General features: G+C 44.7%; 1 protein-coding gene across 7 annotated transcripts in view; it reads left to right on the plus strand.

The window, feature by feature from the left end:
* Nucleotides 1-17,756, plus strand: part of Gemin5 (gem nuclear organelle associated protein 5) — a 46,753-nt gene that overhangs the window by 9,181 nt on the left and 19,816 nt on the right. For all 7 annotated transcript variants that reach the window (XM_041665237.1, XM_041665240.1, XM_041665234.1 and 4 more), the window contains exons 6-18: nucleotides 306-438; nucleotides 3,186-3,351; nucleotides 4,226-4,438; nucleotides 5,085-5,170; nucleotides 7,357-7,439; nucleotides 8,329-8,465; nucleotides 10,310-10,383; nucleotides 10,811-10,992; nucleotides 12,425-12,564; nucleotides 13,553-13,724; nucleotides 15,388-15,606; nucleotides 17,141-17,254; nucleotides 17,601-17,723. In XM_041665237.1, the coding sequence (XP_041521171.1) occupies nucleotides 306-438; nucleotides 3,186-3,351; nucleotides 4,226-4,438; nucleotides 5,085-5,170; nucleotides 7,357-7,439; nucleotides 8,329-8,465; nucleotides 10,310-10,383; nucleotides 10,811-10,992; nucleotides 12,425-12,564; nucleotides 13,553-13,724; nucleotides 15,388-15,606; nucleotides 17,141-17,254; nucleotides 17,601-17,723 (1,842 nt within the window). The remainder of the gene's footprint in view (nucleotides 1-305; nucleotides 439-3,185; nucleotides 3,352-4,225; nucleotides 4,439-5,084; nucleotides 5,171-7,356; nucleotides 7,440-8,328; nucleotides 8,466-10,309; nucleotides 10,384-10,810; nucleotides 10,993-12,424; nucleotides 12,565-13,552; nucleotides 13,725-15,387; nucleotides 15,607-17,140; nucleotides 17,255-17,600; nucleotides 17,724-17,756) is intronic.

A 17,756-nucleotide genomic window follows, 5' to 3' on the forward strand; every position in this document is an offset into this window, starting at 1 on the left:
GACTTTATTTTTGAGACAGGATCTCTTTGAACCTGCAGCTCAGTGATGAGGCTAGACTAGCAGCTGGCCAGCAAGCTCCAGGGCTCTGCCTCTGTCTTTACCCCAACTGCAGCAGACTTCCTTTCAATGGGTGCTGGAGTCTTCATGCTCACATGATGAATACTTTACTGAGTCATCACTCTAGCTCCCAAGGTTTTTCTGTAACTTAACCAGACAACTTGAGACCATAGAATTGAGGCTTTCTGGAAGGTTCAGAGTATTCTTTCACTGTTTTGAGAGCTCACTGACTTTCTTCTAATCTACAGGGATAATGGTTTTGAAATTGCCCTTTCTGAAGAGGAGAGGAGGGGGTGTGGACCCAGCAGTTAAAGAACGCCTTTGGTTGACACTGCATTGGCCCAACAACCAGCCAACACAGCTGGTATCCAGTTGTTTTGGGTAAGTCTTAGGGTCATGCTTTCAAATAAATACTATTTTCCTGTTCAAATTTAGAAATTTCCAGGCTTATTGTATGTTCAGAAAATGAAGAAATAGGTGGCACATGTCCTTAATCACAGCACTTGGGAGGCAGAGGCAAGCGGATCTCAAGTTAGAGGCCAGCCTGATCTATAGAGTGAGTTCCAGAACAGCCAGGGCTACACAGAGAGACCCTGTCTTGGGGGAAAAAAGGGAAGAAAGAAAATGGAGAAATAACCAAGATTTATGTTATCATTGTAAATTTTTTTTTTCAAAATTCAGAGTCTGGTATAGGGCACAGATTAGTCTAGAACTTAGGATCCTCCTGCCTCAGCTTCTTAAGTGCCTCACCTTGCCCAGCCATCTTAGCATAATAAATGAAATAATAGATGGGAAAATTCATGAGGCCTGTGCTGTTTACTAACCGAATCATGGCTCCTCGGGGTGTCTTTGCAGGCTAAGTCATCTCTCTGCCCCCCACCCACATGCACATGTACTTGCTAATTGAAAACCCTAAGTGGTTGACATGACATGAGCCACTCATAAAACTCACCTATTTATCAGATATTCAAAGAGGTACAGTTGAGATGAGATGCTCAGGGCAGCATGTAAGAAAGAGAAAGCAGGCCGGGCGGTGGTGGCGCACGCCTTTAATCCCAGCACTCGGGAGGCAGAGGCAGGCGGATCTCTGTGAGTTCGAGACCAGCCTGGTCTACAAAGCTAGTTCCAGGACAGGCTCCAAAACCACAGAGAAACCCTGTCTCGAAAAACCAAAAAAAAAAAAAAAGAAAGAAAGAAAGAGAAAGCATCTCCAGTCCTTTGGGTTTTATGGACTCATCATTAAATACATGTAATTGATGAAGCCATCTGTGACCAGCTTATCTTGATCCCTCCCCTTCCTTAAGGTTGGGCTGGGACTGCAAGTCACTCCCCTATCCTACCTGGATCTGCTGAGTGGCCAGCTAACATTTTGAAGCTACCTAGAGGCTGCAGGTACCAGCTTAATGTACAAAAGATAGTGCTTCAGAGATACATGCCAGAAAGAGCAAAGACTAAATATGTATTTCATAGTGCCAAATTGCCCCTGGTTGCCAAAGACGCTGAGAGAATTTCACACACTAGTTCCTTGCTTTTAAATAAGACAACAGAAAAGCACATGCAAATTGCCCAGAATATCATCCACACTACCTCCTGTCATGTACCACCTCAAAAATGATAAATCTTTAACTTTGCAAGTTTTAGTTGATTTTTATAAATTAAAGCTAAATCTGAAGATAAAGGCCTTTAAAAGGTAGTACAGTAGTACATGGACATTGCTAGGCCCTGCCAAAAACAACCAGTCCTCCAGAGGCTGAGGCAGAATGATCTTCAGGCTAGCCTGGGATACATAGCAAGACTCTCTCAAAAAAAAATTTTTAAAAAGATTTATTTATTTTTATGTGCATTGGTATTTTGCCTTCATTACATGTATATCTGCGTGAGGGTGCCAGGTCCCCTGGATCTGGAGTCAGACCGTTGTGAACTGCCTGCATGCTGGGAATTGAACCTGGGTCCTCTGGAAGAGCAGTCAGTGCTCTTAACCACTGAGCCATCTCCCTAGCCCCTCAGAAAAACTTTTTAAAAAGTTGAAGTTTGAAGAGTAAAAGCACACAGGAATCCTTCCCTCTGCCACCTTCCAGAGGCACTTCCTTTTCCTTCCTGTAGATGAGTAAAGATAGGACTGCGTGTTGCAGTTTCATTGCTTTGCTTTAAAATATTTCAGAGATGTATTTGTTTATTGTGTGTGTTCCCATGTTTGCCATGGCTTGTGTGTAGAGTTGAGAAGAGGACAACTTTCAGGAATTGGTTCTCTCTCTCCAGCATATGGATTCCAGAGATAGGACTCAGGTCAGGCTTGGAGGCCAGTGCTTTACCATTGATCCATATCACTAGCCCTTTGTTTATTTTTTGTTGTTGATATTTTTGATTGGGGAAGGGTAGTATGTAGTTGTGGCTAGCCTGGAACTCTATGTAGATCAGGATGGTCTCAAACTCACAGAGGTTCACTTGACCCTGCCTCCTAAGTGCTGGCATCAAGGGTGTGTACCACCACTCCTGGTCCTTTTTTAATTTTTGAAGGTTCTCACAAATAAAGGTGTCCTTGAACTTCTTCGTGCCTCAGCCTTCTCAACTGAATTTAGAAAAGTGCACGCCACCATACTTAACTCAAAAAACAGTTTCTGTTTTTTTGTTTTGTTGCTTTTGTTTTTCGGGGGGTGAGTTCTGTGTAGCTGTGGCTGTCTTGAAACTTGCTCTATATACTAGGAACTCACAGAGAGTCTCCTGACTACTGAGTGCTGAGATTAAAGGCCTGTGCTGCTGCCACCACTGTCACCTGGCAAAAAACAGTTCTGTTCGGGCACACAACGAATTTGTAAAGCAGAAAGTGTGACCACCAAGGGAGGGCCTGCAGCAGCAGCAATTGGGACTAACAGTTTAAAGCTGGTTGTAAGCGCTGTCAGAAACTGATGGGCCCACTTGTGGAAGAGTTTTCCCCATGGCAGACCCCATTCTCCTTGGGAGAGCAGTATGCCTTCTGTTTCCTGTTAGGAAGCCTCTTGAGCTGAGAAGAGGACTTAGTCTCACTCCTCTATCGTGCAAATGACCAAGGGAGCCTTTACCACATCTCCTACGACTGAGGGTCCAGGCTGTCTGAATAGCTGCTGAGAGGTATGCTCTTGCCCTGTCAGAGGTGAGCTGCTGCTGTGGGACCTCACCCAGTCGTGGAGACGGAAATACACGCTCTTCAGCACCTCAGCAGAGGGGCAGAATCACTCCAGAATCATCTTCAATTTGTGTCCCCTGAAGACCGAAGATGACAAGCAGCTTCTACTGTCCACGTCCATGGACAGAGATGTAAGAAGTGGTGTGTGGCAGGGTTGGGGCCTGGAGGTGTGTCCTCATACACATCTCTGCACTCCAGTTCAGAGCTGCTGCCATCAGGTGCACTGGATGTGGCAACAGCAGAAGCTGGGAAAAGCGGCTAGAGATGTTTGTTTGGGGTTTTTTGTTTGTTTTTGGTGGGTATTTGTTTGTTTGTTTTTCGAGACAGGGTTTCTCTGTGCAACAGTTCTAGGTGTCCTGGAACTCGCTCTATAGACCAGGCTGGTCTCAGTTTCACAGAGATCCATCTGCCTCTGCCTCCCAAGTGCTGGGATTAAAGGTGTGCATCAACATTGCCCAACTAGAGACACTTTTTGGAGACAGGTTTCTAGCCTGGTCTGACTTTGAATTACCTTGAACTTCTGATCCTTTTACCTCCACCTTCCAAGTGCTGTAACCACACCTGGTTATATTGGGGACTAGAGCTGCAGCTTCATGGTGAGCAAGTGCTCTACCAACTAACTGCCCTGCGGCCCTAGCCCTTAATTTAGACATCATTTTTCTCTTGCACTGCCTGGGCGTGAAGTTCAGGACTTGTTCAGGCAGCAGCTCTTGATTGATATTCTTTGGGGAGGCCATGCACACTCTGCCAGCATTGTGAGAGCAGCGGTTAGCTGTGCTGTGACTGCAGAGATGGCGAGCCTGTGTTGCAGGGTGTTGAACTCACTGAGCATGTCTAGGAATGGATCTGCTCCTAGGTGGATTTAAGCTCTGTGATAAATTGCAGGTTTGTTTCCTCATGAGAGAAGCTTCTCCCAGTTCCCTCTGGAAGAATTAGACTCAATCCCATTTGAAATATTTAATTCTTTACCCCCATTTCTTTGCTTTTTTTGAACCTTTATTTTAGGTAAAATGTTGGGACATGGCCACTCTGGAGTGCTGCTGGACATTGCCTTCTCTTGGAGGGTTTGCCTACAGCCTGGCCTTTTCTCCTGTGGATGTGGGCTGCTTGGCCATAGGTGTTGGGGACGGCATGATCCGGGTGTGGAATACGCTCTCCATAAAGAACAACTATGAAGTGAAAAGCTTCTGGCAAGGAGTCAAGTCCAAGGTTACGGCGGTAAGGAAGCTTCTTGGAGATTTTTTTCAGATTCTTTTTAGACACTGCTGGAAATCAAAGGATGTTTAAGGTATCTATGATGAAGCATGAACTTCTCACTGTGTAAGCTCTGAATGTTCTAGATTCTTCCATCAGTTCACAGAGTGCTGTGAAATCACTTAAATATTTGAGGCGTGTGGGGTTGGCCCTAGGTTGTGTTGACTGGTGAGGATGCAATGATTTTAGCTTTATTTCTGTTTTTCTTACTACATTTATTTGTTTGTGTGTTGGGGGGTGAGTTCTTCATATGAGTCTTGGGAGGTTGAACTCAGGTGGTAAAGCTTGAAGGCAAGCACTTTTACCTGCTGAGCCGTTAATGGCCCTTAATCTTGGTTTCTCTGTAGCTTTGGAGCCTGTCCTGGAACTAGCTCTGTAGACCAGGCTGGCCTCGAACTCACAGAGATCCACCTGCCTCTGCCTCCCGAGTGCTGGGATTAAAGGCATGTACCACCACTGCCTGGCTCCTTAATCTTGTTTTAATCCTTCTTTTTTCTTATTAAATAATGAGAATGAAATGAAGAACAAAAAAGTGTTCCATGAAACAGCCAGGACTGCATGTGGACTCCTTTCTGTGTACTCATCTCTCATCTGGAAACTTCTCTTGTAGCTCTGCTGGCATCCAAACAAGGAGGGCTGCTTGGCGTTCGGAACTGATGATGGAAAAGTGGGATTGTATGATACCTGTTCCAACAAGTAAGTATGGTGATCTCCCTCAACTTAGTGACCAGAACATCTGTGATGTAAGGTTCAACTTGGAGTCCATAAACACAATAAAGTTGTTTTAGAGTAGAATCTTTTGGCTGGCCTTGGCCTCATAGTCCTTCTGTCTCCACCTTTGATGTTCTAGAATTATAGGCATCCATCACCTTATATAGTGTATTTACTTTAGTGATTTATTTGACTCATACTAAGTCAATATCAGTTGTTCTCTCTCTCTCTCTCTCTCTCTCTCTCTCTCTTCCTTTTTGACACAGCATCTCTATGTATCAGAGGCTGACCTGACACTCACAGGGATCATCATATCATGCCTGACCTCTTTGATCTTTTCTGACATGACTTCTAGAGAGTTCTAGATTACATTTGGGGTTTGTGTTTTTGGCGCAGACTGTGTATTGGACACAGCTGACTACGGGTTAGACCTGCTTATTCAGTTCAGCAGCCCCTTGCCACACATGGCTATTGATACTGAAAGTAATTGAAATAACATGAGTTTAGAAATACAGGTCTTCATTTACACTGGCCACATTTCAAATCACAAGAGCAGCATGTGGCTGAAAATGCTCCTTTCTAACCGTGGGGATGGAGTGGAGCCAGGGTTCCATGGCGTAGGGAGAAGCAGGATGACAGTCTCGGTCTGTGTAAATAGAATTCTGTAGGAACTCATCTGCACTCACTGATTGCATCCTGCTGGCTGCTTCCACACCACAGCACCCATGTGACTGCAGCACCTGAACTGCTCACTGTCCCTTTATGGGAAAGGATACGAGGTCCATTTCTACTGCAGAGCTACCCTGTCTGCATGTCTACCTCCCTCTGCCTTACCTCTTTCTGTCTTTCTTTTCTTTGCTGTGATAGGGATCTTTTCTACTGCTGTGATAAGACACCATGACCAAAAGAAAGAGTTTAATTTGGGGCTCCCATGTCAAGAGGGTGAGTTCATGACCAGCTTGGCAACAGGCAGGCATGGCACTGGAGCAGTAACTGAGAGTTTGCATCTTGACCCAGAAGCTAGAGGCAGGGAGAACTAACCTGGGAATGGAGCTGACTTTTGAAACCTCAAAGCCCATCCCCAGTGAGACACCTTCATCAAGGCTACACCTTCCCAAACAGGACCAAGAATTCAACCATAAGAACCTATTTGGACCACTCTCATTCAGACCACCGTAGGCCTCATGGATGCTAATCATCCAAGTTGATTCCCCAGTCTGTATGCAGTGCTTTAACAATTTATGGAGAACCTACATCTGTTTGACTATTTCTCCCTTTTTGTTTAAATACTGTTTCAAAGGGGTATATAACTAAACAAAACTATGTTGATTTAAGTAGCACTAAATCGTCCCCATAAGTACTCAGTCTACCAGTAGATGAGCTGTGAGCTAGGATGGAAGGTGTCACTGTTTGACGTCAGGATGGTTTATTTTGTTACTTTGAGCTGAAGAGATTTGTGCAGTCTCTCAGTGCTGTGTGTCTGATACTTCAGTCAGTAACATGGCTCCTTCCGCACGGTTCTGGAGTTCTAAATCCATACCTAGACGATGATTGACACTAAAAGTCGTAACAGTGCTGTTTTTTCCCAAGAAGTCAAGCCTTGTCGCTCCTAAGAGCAAGACACCCTGGGATACAGTAAAAAAAAAAAAAAAAAAAAAAAAAAAAAAAAAAAAAACAACTTTAAGAGATCTGCCTTCTTTCAGGGTTTACTGCAGTTTAAGAGTATGGTACTGGCTGGGCTTGGTTTGGTGGTGCACACCTCTAACCCCAGCATTCAGAAGACGGAGGCAGATGGATCTCTGAGTTCCAGGGCAGCCAGGTCCACATGCGGCCTGTCATCCCTCAGGTTAGGTGACTGGTTGTCACAGCCTCTGTACTCCTTTGTAGCTACAGAAATGCTAAATTCTTGACATTGCTTTGCTATTAGCTCTTTAAAGAGACAGAAGAAAAAAATGATTCTAGCTGGCCAGCGGGGTGGGCAATGCGTTCAGTGCTTGTTTTAGTGGTAGATATTATTACATGTTAAGTTTTGCTTTTTAATAACCGTTTGGGGCAAAATTAAATTGTTTTTAATTCCAACAACTACACGTATGGAAGGACCTTTCAGAAAAAGATGGTCTGTTTTCTAGTAGGCCTCTTTATTCAAATCTTCCTGTTCTCCCCATCCACAGACCTCCACAGATTTCAAGCACGTATCATAAGAAGACTGTGTACAGGTTGGCTTGGGGGCCACCAGTCCCCCCAATGTCACTTGGTAAGTGTCTTGATCATTCTTAACACACACGAGTGTATTCTTCCATTTTAATTAGAGCCTGAAGGCCGTTGTGTGTGTGTGTGTGTGTGTGTGTGTGTGTGTGTGTGTGTGTGTGTGTATCTGTGTGTATGCACATTGGTGCACCATGCTTCCGGAGTCTGAGCAGCAGAGGTGGGTGATGTTGGAGATTAAAGGAAAAGCTTGACTCCTGCCTCCCCCAGCTCTGAAGTACTGCTCTTTTCTTCCACTACACAGAAGAACCTCAGACTGGGTGCTGGCCTTGGGTTGCTAAGGTCTCTTGTCTTTCACTCCTATAGCTCTGCCCCTCCTTATTTTCCCACCCTGACTGCTGCTGATTTCCATAAATTAATATGTCTTTCTTAATATCTTTTCAAATGAGTCAGAAGTTTTTCCATGTTCTTTTTCTACTGTGCTGAAGGTAGCACTGGCTTTGTGTAGAGGGTTGTGTTGCAAACAGGAAATAACTTTACAGCTAAGGTCTGTGCCCTGAGACACAGGCTTGGCCATGGGAATCCTGAACTCTGTGTTCACACAAGCCGTAAGATTCTCGTTTCTGGAAGAAAAACTACGTTGTCAGCTTTTATTTGAGACCATAGCGTTTTCTCTGATCACATCTTTAGTGTTAATGCTCCTGAATGTCAGAAGAGCCTTTGCAGTGAACACAGTATCTCAGAAGTGAACTAGTTTTCCTTCTTCTCACAGCTTTCCAGATTGGTAGGAGGGCGGCTTTACCCCAGCATGTTAGATCTTTCCCCACCCAAAGCTGGGAAATAAAGCTGGATGTTAACCGTGGTGTGCTGTGCTAATGATGTACCTATGGAAGTGCTACCCCGGTAAAGTGAGAAACTCAGGAATTTTTCCTTCATAGGAGGAGAAGGAGACAGGCCTTCCCTCACCTTGTACAGCTGTGGAGGGGAAGGCATTGTGCTGCAGCATAACCCCTGGAAGCTCAGCGGAGAGGCCTTCAACATCAACAAACTTGTGAGGGACACCAATTCCATCAGAGTAAGTTCTAGTGGGCTGGAGTCCACTCAGCTTCCTTTGGTTTTTCTTACTCAGGGCTTTCTGTAGATGTCTGTCATGCTTAGCCAGAATTCTCAGATAGTTGATAAAGCTATTGGTGAATTTGTGGGTTGCCTGTTAGACCTTAGAGATATTTATCATTGAGTAAAGCAAAGAACTGTATGGGAGACTTAATTGCAATGGTAAGATAAAAAAAATCTTAAAGCATCCTTTTGGTTTGGGTTTTTGGGTCGTTTGGTTGATTGGTTTGGTTTGGTTTTTGAGACAGGGTTCACCATATGTAGTCCTGACTGTCCTGAAGCCCACTGTGTAGAACTCACCTAGCTGCCTCGCCTTGGCTTCTCAAGTGCTGGAGGAAAGGTGGGCATCCTTTTGAGGCTAGCCTTCCAGCTAGAAGCGCCTGTTGGCAATGGTGTGCTCAGGCCTTGTCTGCTGTTTTCTTGAGGTATGGTGACTTCTTATTAGCCCAGGCTGACTTCCTGCTCCTCCTCCCCCAGCCTCCCAGGCGCTGAGGTTGCAAGGCTGTGCTCGCAGAGGCACACATGCACAGCAATACAAAACATCTCTTGGGACCGTTGCCTAGATCTCACATCAAAACACATTTGCTTTGACTTTGTGTCATTGTATTTTATGACTCAACTATTTTAACTTTCTTTTTTGAGACAGAATCAAACATAACTCAGGCTGGCCTCCAGCTTGGTTCCTGCCTCTACTCGCCAGGTGCTAGCATGACAGGTGTGCTCCACAATGCCTGGCTTCTACAGTTGTCCTTAAGTCTAATCATAAATATTGAGATTTCCTTACCCTTGCAAATGAGCAGTTTTCATTGCTGCTTCTCATTTTTTGTATGCGTGCCACAAGGTAACATGGTCATAAATCATATGCGATTGTATTCTTTTTCATTTTCTCCAATGTTGTCTGTGTGTTAACATCCAGTAATGAGCAAAATTCCTGTCCTCACAAGGTTTTAGCTGAGTGACAGCTGAGTTTCTATATTAGAGTTCAAATGAGGATTCTGTACAGGAAATAGAAATTTGGAATCTCTTCACATAAATGACTTTGAAAAAGCTGTTAACGGGTAATAGAATAAACAAAAGAAACAAGTAAGAAAAATAGGGTCACGGGGCCAATGACATACACAGCAGGTGGAAGTGATTGCCACCCACCCTGACTACCTGAGTTCTACTTAAAGGCGGAAGGAGAGACTCTGATCCCAGAGCAGTCTTCAGATTTCTACACACATGAATAATAAAAGATTGTTAAGAAAAGGAAGCAAACAGGCAAAATCCTGACAGGACCTGTGTAACAGCTGATTTGATTTCTAACAGTATACTCGTGGGTAAATGCTGGGGCATGTGCATTTTGCAAAGGGGACTGTTTTGGTTAGCTTTATTCTGTAAGGTTGAAGGCTACAGTCAGTACTTACCGGACTCTATTCCATTTTTTTTTTTTTTTTTTTTTTTTTGGATTTTTCGAGACAGGGTTTCTCTGTAGCTTTTGGTTCCTGTCCTGGAACTAGCTCTTGTAGACCAGGCTGGCCTCGAACTCACAGAGATCTGCCTGCCTCTGCCTCCCGAGTGCTGGGATTAAAGGCGTGCGCCACCACTGCCCGGCTTCTATTCCATTTAAGAAGCTGCAGTCAGAGTACTTGTTCTTAGTAACTCTTTGGCTGAATGTGGTTAGTCTAGAAAACTGCCCTTCAAAATTAGAACGTGTTTTAACCCCAGGGATTTTTTCTTTTTTTGCCCTCATGATGTCATTGAATTGTAAGATGAAGAGCAGAAAGAAGTTTTTTACACCCATGCCTGGCTTGTTCTACTTTCTAGTATAAGCTGCCTGTGCACACAGAGATCAGCTGGAAAGGAGATGGCAAGGTCATGGCTCTCGGCAATGAAGATGGGTGAGTGTGTCCTTTACAAAAAGTTGTAATATTGTAGCGTTCGCTAGCTGGCCAAGGCTTTCTGCAGTGCCTAGTGGCAGTCCCATTGTGTTCTGTGTCACTGTGGACATCCTCGGCTCATCTGGACTCTGTATCTCTGTGAAGACAGACTGTTTGAATCTTCCAGCTCATTGACAGTGTCTGACTACACTGTGTTGGCTATTGGAGTCTCACTGTGACGATAATCACAGCCCTTTTTCATAATTAGCTCATAATTCTCTCAACCCCCCCTCCACCCTGAACCAGTTCCTGGTTCCTTGTGAGAGAAGGACCTCTGCCAAGGATAGAGCGTGCCATGCTTTCTGTCTCCCCTTCCCTGCACTGAGGGAAGACGGGGAGGGCTTATAACTTGATTAGCTTTCATTCTCATCCTGCTGTCTTGTTCTAGGTCAATAGAAATATTCCAAGTTCCCAACTTGAAACTACTCTGCACCATCCAGCAGCACCACAAACTGGTGAATGCCGTAGTCTGGCACCATGAGCACGGCAGCCGTCCAGAGCTGAGCTGCCTCATAGCTTCTGGCTCCAACAATGCAGTCATCTACGTGCACAATCTGAGAACTGTTCTAGGTAACACTGACCTCTGCTGGGATGATACAGGACTTCAGGCTAGCCTCCTATGGCCAAGGATGACCTGGAACCCCATCCTGCCTGTGCCTTCTAAGCTCTGGGATTGCAACCTTGCACTTCTATGTCCAACACTAATCTGGGATTCTATACCTAGGGGAAGATCCTTTAAAATGAAGGTGAAATTATAGACTTTACAAATAGATTTTTTTTTTTTAAGATGAGGGAATTTGTCACCAGGAGAACAGACTGTATTACCAAAAATGTTAGATTTCTTCAGGTAAAGGAATTGGTAGTGACTAGAAACACAGAACAGTTGTTTGGTCACTGTTCTGCGGTTTTATCTGGTATTTTCTCATGAATAGCTTCAGATGATCTGTTCCTACCTAGAATACCATCAAGTGCAGGTATGTTCAGAGGAGGTGCTCTTGTTTTGGCCTTTATCTACACATCTACGGTAGCCTGCCTGGAGGCCCTGATAGTGAGCTACATTGTATTTTTATCTGTACTCTTGAGCATATATCATTTCCTTCTCTTTTCTCCCTCCAAACCCTTCTGTGCACGCCCCTCAACTCTCTTTCAAATTCATGTACTTTTTTCTTTAATTGTTGTTGCACATACATGTTCCTAAACATAAATACAACGTTCCTGGTCCATTAATGTTATTTATAGGTGTATGTTTTAGGGCTGACAGTTTGGTGTTAGATAACCGGTTGATGTATGCTTCCCTGAGAAAAGACCGTTTCTCCCTTCCTCAGTGTTTCTTAGTTGCCGTTAGTTCTTTGTTTAGTGTTGAGGCCTTTTAAGTAGTCTCCCTTCTACATTAGTCTACTGGTGTCCTATTTGTTCATGTTTGGGTAGCCATACTGGTGAAACTTCATGGTTTTTTCAAGGAGACACAGTCTCATGCAGATTCCCTGATCTCCAGCTCTTTTTTGTTGTTTGTTTGTTTGTTTTTAAGATTTATTATGTATACAGTGTTCTGTTTGCACAGCATAAGAGGGCACCTGATAGATGTTTGTAAGCCTCTATGTGGTTGCTGGGAATTGAACTCAGGACCTCCCATTCTGTGGCTCTTATAATCTAGTAAGCTATAATAAGCTACATTCTTTTCTTTCTTTTTTGTTTTTTTTTTGGGGGGGGGGGTGTTTTTGTTTTTTTTTTTTTTTTGGAGGGGGTGGGGGTAAGACAGGGTTTCTCTGTATAACAGTTCTGGCTGTCCTGGAACTCACTCTGTACACCAAACTGGCCTTGAACTCAGAGCTTTGCTTGCCTCTGCCTTCCAAGTGCTGGGATTAAAGGTGTGCCACCACCACCCAGCTAAGCTACATTCTTACTGAAACCTCAAAAAGCCTTCCTTGCCTCTTGTCATGTTCTGTCTTCCTGTGTATCCTTTCTGGGGCTGTTGATGTGACTTCTTCTCCTTCCCTTCTAGAGAGTAATCCTGAGTCTCCAGTAACCATCACAGAGCCCTTCCGGACCCTCTCAGGACACACAGCCAAGGTTACCAGTCTGGCGTGGAGCCCTCATCATGATGGAAGGCTGGTATCTGCTTGCTATGATGGCACAGCTCAGGTACTATGCGTCCTTGAGCCCGAGTTACTTTACTTGGTGTGGGGGGAGGGGTGGTAAGGGGTTGGTTTTTCTTTTTTTCTTTTTTTTTGGTTTTTTCGAGACAGGGTTTCTCTGTGGTTTTGGAGCCTGTCCTGGAACTAGCTCTTGTAGACCAGGCTGGTCTCGAACTCACAGAGATCCGCCTGCCTCTGTCTCCCGAGTGCTGGGATTAAAGGTGTGTGCCACCACCGCCCGGCAAGGGGGTTGGTTTTTCTAAGCAGGGTTTCTCTGTAACAGCCATAGCTTTCCTGGAATGACTTATGGTAACTTAAACTTTCCCTTCTTTCCTCTCAGTTTTGCGTTGTTTTTATTCCCCTCCTGTCTACAGAAGGACTGTCTGAGATAGAAGACATAGTTTCATCATAGCCCTTGACAGATCACTTTTGACTTATAGTTAGTGTCAGGAGTTCTGATTACTCTGTGTGGTGGACCCAAGTGGCCCAAAAAATGTCCTTCAACCAAACCAACATAAAGATTTAGCTAATTGTAGATACTCTTTTTGTTGTTGTTTGGGCTTTTGCTGCAGTATTTTGTTATACAAGGCAAGTTGTCCTCAAACTCTCTATATTTTGATTTTGTTTGTTTAATTAACGTGTGTGTGTGTGTGTGTATTGGAGGGGACAGGAAAACTTACAGGAGTTGGTGCTCTCCTCCCATCATGTAGGTCCTAGGGATTAAATTCAGATCATCAGAGTTGGCAGCAAGGGCCTTTTCCACTGAGCCATCTCACCATCCTGTCCTCAAAGCTTTAATCCTTTCCTTCAACCATCTGTGCTAGAACTATAGGTGTGGGCCACATGAGATAGTGTTGTCGCATGAATGCATTAGGTACCTTGCAAATCATGTGAAAATTAAGGCCCATCATGAGTTTATTTTAATTGAGCAAAATTACAATCTAGAACAATATAATTATCATTTGTTTGTTCTATCATACTAATGTTGGTTCTAGGTATGGGACGCCCTCCGGGAAGAACCTCTGTTCAATTTCCGAGGACATCGAGGCCGGCTGCTATGTGTGGCATGGTCCCCAGTGGACCCAGAATGCATCTACTCAGGTGCAGATGACTTCTGTGTATGCAGGTGGCTGACCTCCATGCAGGACCATTCCCGGCCTCCTCAAGGTTGGTCAGGATGAGATTATGGGATCCCTTTTTCTCTGCCTCAGTAGTTGTTGCTTTGACCCCACCCAGCATCATCCATCACGGTGAAATTGTAGCAAGTGTGGCTGTGCTCTTCCCAGGGCTGTTAAACCTCATTGTTCACTGGGAGGGCATTGGGAATGAAAGCACCTACAACATCTTATGCCAGAAAGAAAGGGTGTGCTCAAAGAACTGAGACACTTCAAAGTATAGGGAGCAGCTTGAAGGGTTTCTGGCTAAACAAAAAGGGGGACTATTGACAGGAGGGGCCAGCAAGGTGTCTGCAAGTGGGGGGATTAGTCAGGATTCTCTAAAGGAACAGAACTGATATAATGGCACACACACACATGCAGCTTATTAGAGTGGCTGACAAGCTGTGCTCTGGGTAGTCCAACAGTGGTTGTCTCCAAATGGAAAGACCAAAAATCCAGTAGTTGTTCAGTCCAGTCCACAAGACGGGATGTCCACCAGTTCCACATCTGGTGCTAGAGTGTGGAAAGATTCTTGGAGAATTGCTGGTCTTCAGTCTGTGTAATCCTAAAGGAGTAGGTTCTAATACTGACAAGAGTGAGGGCAGCCAGGCAAAAGGTAAAGGCTTCCTTTTCCATGTCCTTTTATATAGGGTGCCACCAGAAGGGGTGGACCAGATTTTAATGTAAAAGATACTCAAATTAGCGTTGTTTTGGTCAGAAACTGGACACAATTCAAATGCTAATGAACATATGAGTGTATCCTTACAGAAGAAATGTACATAGACATAAGAAGGAAGTTGTAGGCTGCCCATGTGTACAGGCCTGCTTCAACCCCTGAACAGAAACAGAGCGACTACTGATAAACGCAGCAAAGTTGATGAGTTTCTGACAGATCACACTGAGCAGAAGCAGCCAGGCACAGGGTTTGTACTGTTTCTGTGAAACCCTAAAGCAGCAGCTGAAACTCGGACTGGTGACAGGTTATCTACAGAGCAGGTGGGATCTGGTCTGTGCTGGAATGCTGAGTTCTAGTACCTTGAATCTGTCAAAAGCAGTTGAGATGTGAAAAAATGATAAATAGACTGTAAGGAAATAATAAAAAGCTTTAAGGAAGAAAGAGGGCAGTGCTGGATGCTCCAAACTAGTCAGTGCCGGCTGCCTGGCAAGTGTGCTTTCAGGTACCGGATCACAGAGGTCTCTCCTGAGAACCAGTTCTGTCCAGCAGTGCATTCCAACCAAGGAAGTCACAAGTGCCCACACAGTGGCACAGTGACAGTCCAGTCAGGAATCTGATGGTGGAACTAGGGAGTCCAGAAGGGTGGTAATGGACAACAGACACTGTCAGGACACCCTCTGGTCATCTAATTAAAATAGCCAAAGGACAGATAAAAATCATGTACTGTCTACCTCCCAGGTACCCTGGAGGAACAGTGTCTCTGCAACCAGTTGAAAATGTAGTCTGTATCCCTTAAATAGTGTGGGCAGACATGAGTGGAATTAATGGACTCCCGGGGGCTGCCTGCTGATGGGGGTGTAGCTGTGAAGGCATGGAGAAGGCAGGGGGTGTGTAAAGACTGTCAGAAGAGTGGTGTATGGTTCGAAAGGATTTTGCCAGGATGCTTCTGGTCCACAGTGTGTATTTTAGTCTATTATTTTTATTGTGGTCTTTGTAGGGAAAAAATGTATTGAACTAGAAAAAAAACGGCTCTCTCAGCCTAAGCCAAAGCTTAAAAAGAAGAAAAAACCCACCCTGCGACTACCTGGAAAGCAGGATTCATCCATTGTCACTGAAGATGAGAGTTCGAGGGAGACCTCAGGACCTGTTGAGAATGGTGTGTCGGACCAGGATGGTGAGGAGGAAGCCCAGGAGCCAGAGCTGCCATCTCCAGTGGGTAGGTGCTTCTAAAACACCCGTCTCACTGGTGTACTGATGTGGCAGGTCTTCCTCTGTGTGCAGCTTCTGCGTCAACTGAGATTTTGTAAACATGGTAGTGTTGTTTAAAGGGGTTTCGTTCAGTTTTTAATATTGATTTTCGTTTCATGTGTATGACTGTTTTGCCTGCAACTATGCCTGTGTACCACAAGAGTGCCCAGGGAGGCCAGAAGAGAGCATTGGACCCCCTAAAACTGGAATTATGGGTCTGGGGAACTGAACCCAGGTCCTCTGCAAGAACAGCCAGTGTTCTAGGTTAAGTTGAAATACCACCTTATTGTTGTTGTTATTATTGTTGTTTTTATTGAGCTATTAAATGCCACTTTGAGGTGTTACAAGAGCTATAGTACATGATTGGGAAGGAGTCAATAGTACACAGAAGCTTCAGCTGTTCAGGGTAAGACACAGGGCACAGTGAGGCAGGGCAGTGTGCATTGGCATGAACGGAGAGGAGGACACATCTGTGTCCCTTTAACAGCTGACCTTTAAACGTTCCAACTTATATGGGAAAGGTAAGTTTCCCCTGCGCCCGATGATATCTTAATCACTGTTGTGTTGCTGTAAAGAGACACCACGAGCAAGGCAAGTCTTATTTAAAACAAGACAAAACATTTAATTGGGGCTGAGTGACTCAAGTGCTTGCTGCACAGTCCTGGGTTTGATTCTGGAACCCATGGAAAGATGGAAGAAGAGACCTGACTCCAAAGAATTATCCTGACTTCCACATTCACCACAGAGCACATACAGTGATAATGATTTTAAATTCCTTTGTATCATATAAGGGCTACACAAAGTGTCCTGTGCTTCTCTTGGTTAGAAAACAGTTTGTGTGCTTAGGATTGTGACTGTCACATGTACCTGCTGTTTTCTGTGATTGAAGCCTTTTCTTGTTTGTACAGTGAAACTTAAGTTCCCTAACAAATGACTCGCCATGTAAGCAGGGTTTCCAGGTCAAATGTCAGAGTTCTGAATAATAACCTTAGAGACTCCCGTGCAGCAGGTGAGGCCTGAGCACCTGCACTGCTTGTCCAGATCACAGTGGCTGGAATTGCATTGCTGAGCCTGGGAATGCTGGTTTTTGGTTTTTGTTTTGCTTTTTTATTTGTTTTTCCTTCAAGACAGGAAGTGTGTAATAGCCCTAGCTGTCCTAAAACTAGCTCTTGTAGACCAGGGTGGCCTTGTGAACTCACAGAGACCCACCTTCCTCTGCCTCCTTAGGGCTGGAATTAAAGGCATGGCCACCATAGCCCAACTCACCTGTTAAATGCTCTTATAGCAACAACTAGACTCAGACAGTGTGTTTTGAAACAGGATCTCACTCTGTAACCACAGTTGATTGTTCTGGGATTCACAGTGTAGCCTAAGCTGGCCTCAACCTATAGTGATCCTGTATCAGTATCCAGAATGCTGAGGTTACAGGCGTGAGTTCCCTTGCCTGCCGCCTTTCTATATTGTTCTTGTCTCAAACCTTTTCTGTTCTTTTTCCCTTGTAGTTTCTGGTGAAGCTGTTTCCTGCATTGCTGTTTCCTTAGGTGTTGAAAAGTCAAAAGTCACAGTTAATAGCAAAGCCACCTCACTGAAAAAGGAGCCACCCAAAGAGAAGCCAGGTCAGTATCTTCCATGAGTACATTTTACCAGACATTCCTAAGACCTTCTGTGCCCACGAGAGAGCCTTTTGTGTAAGCGTAGGATGTTTGGATTATGCTGTTGGAGGTCATTTTGTTTTTTGGGGTTTTTTTCACATTGCTTAGCACTTGAAATGTCTTACAGTTGTTGGTACCACTTGTGAATGTTAACAAGAGCATTTTGCATGTTTTTTGACTATGCACCAGCCACTGGGAGTGGCTTGTTCCGTGCCACCCTCCTGTAGGCCACACCCACACTGCCCACATTTGTGTTCCTTCAGCTCTGTCTGTGGTCTGTTTTTCTGAAATTATTGCTGTTTCATTTCAGAAGCCTTACTCAAGAAAAGGAAGGCTCGCTCCATGCTCCCCCTGAGCACAAGCTTAGACCACAGGTCCAAAGAGGAACTCCATCGAGACTGTTTGGTACTAGCAACTGCAACACATGCCAAAGGTACCGAGTGCTGCTCCTTGCACCTGTGCGCTC

The sequence above is a fragment of the Microtus oregoni genome, unplaced genomic scaffold (genome assembly GCF_018167655.1).
Source record: "Microtus oregoni isolate MIOR12 unplaced genomic scaffold, Mior012 000015F_ref0000493, whole genome shotgun sequence".
Classification (NCBI taxonomy): Eukaryota; Metazoa; Chordata; class Mammalia; order Rodentia; family Cricetidae; genus Microtus; species Microtus oregoni.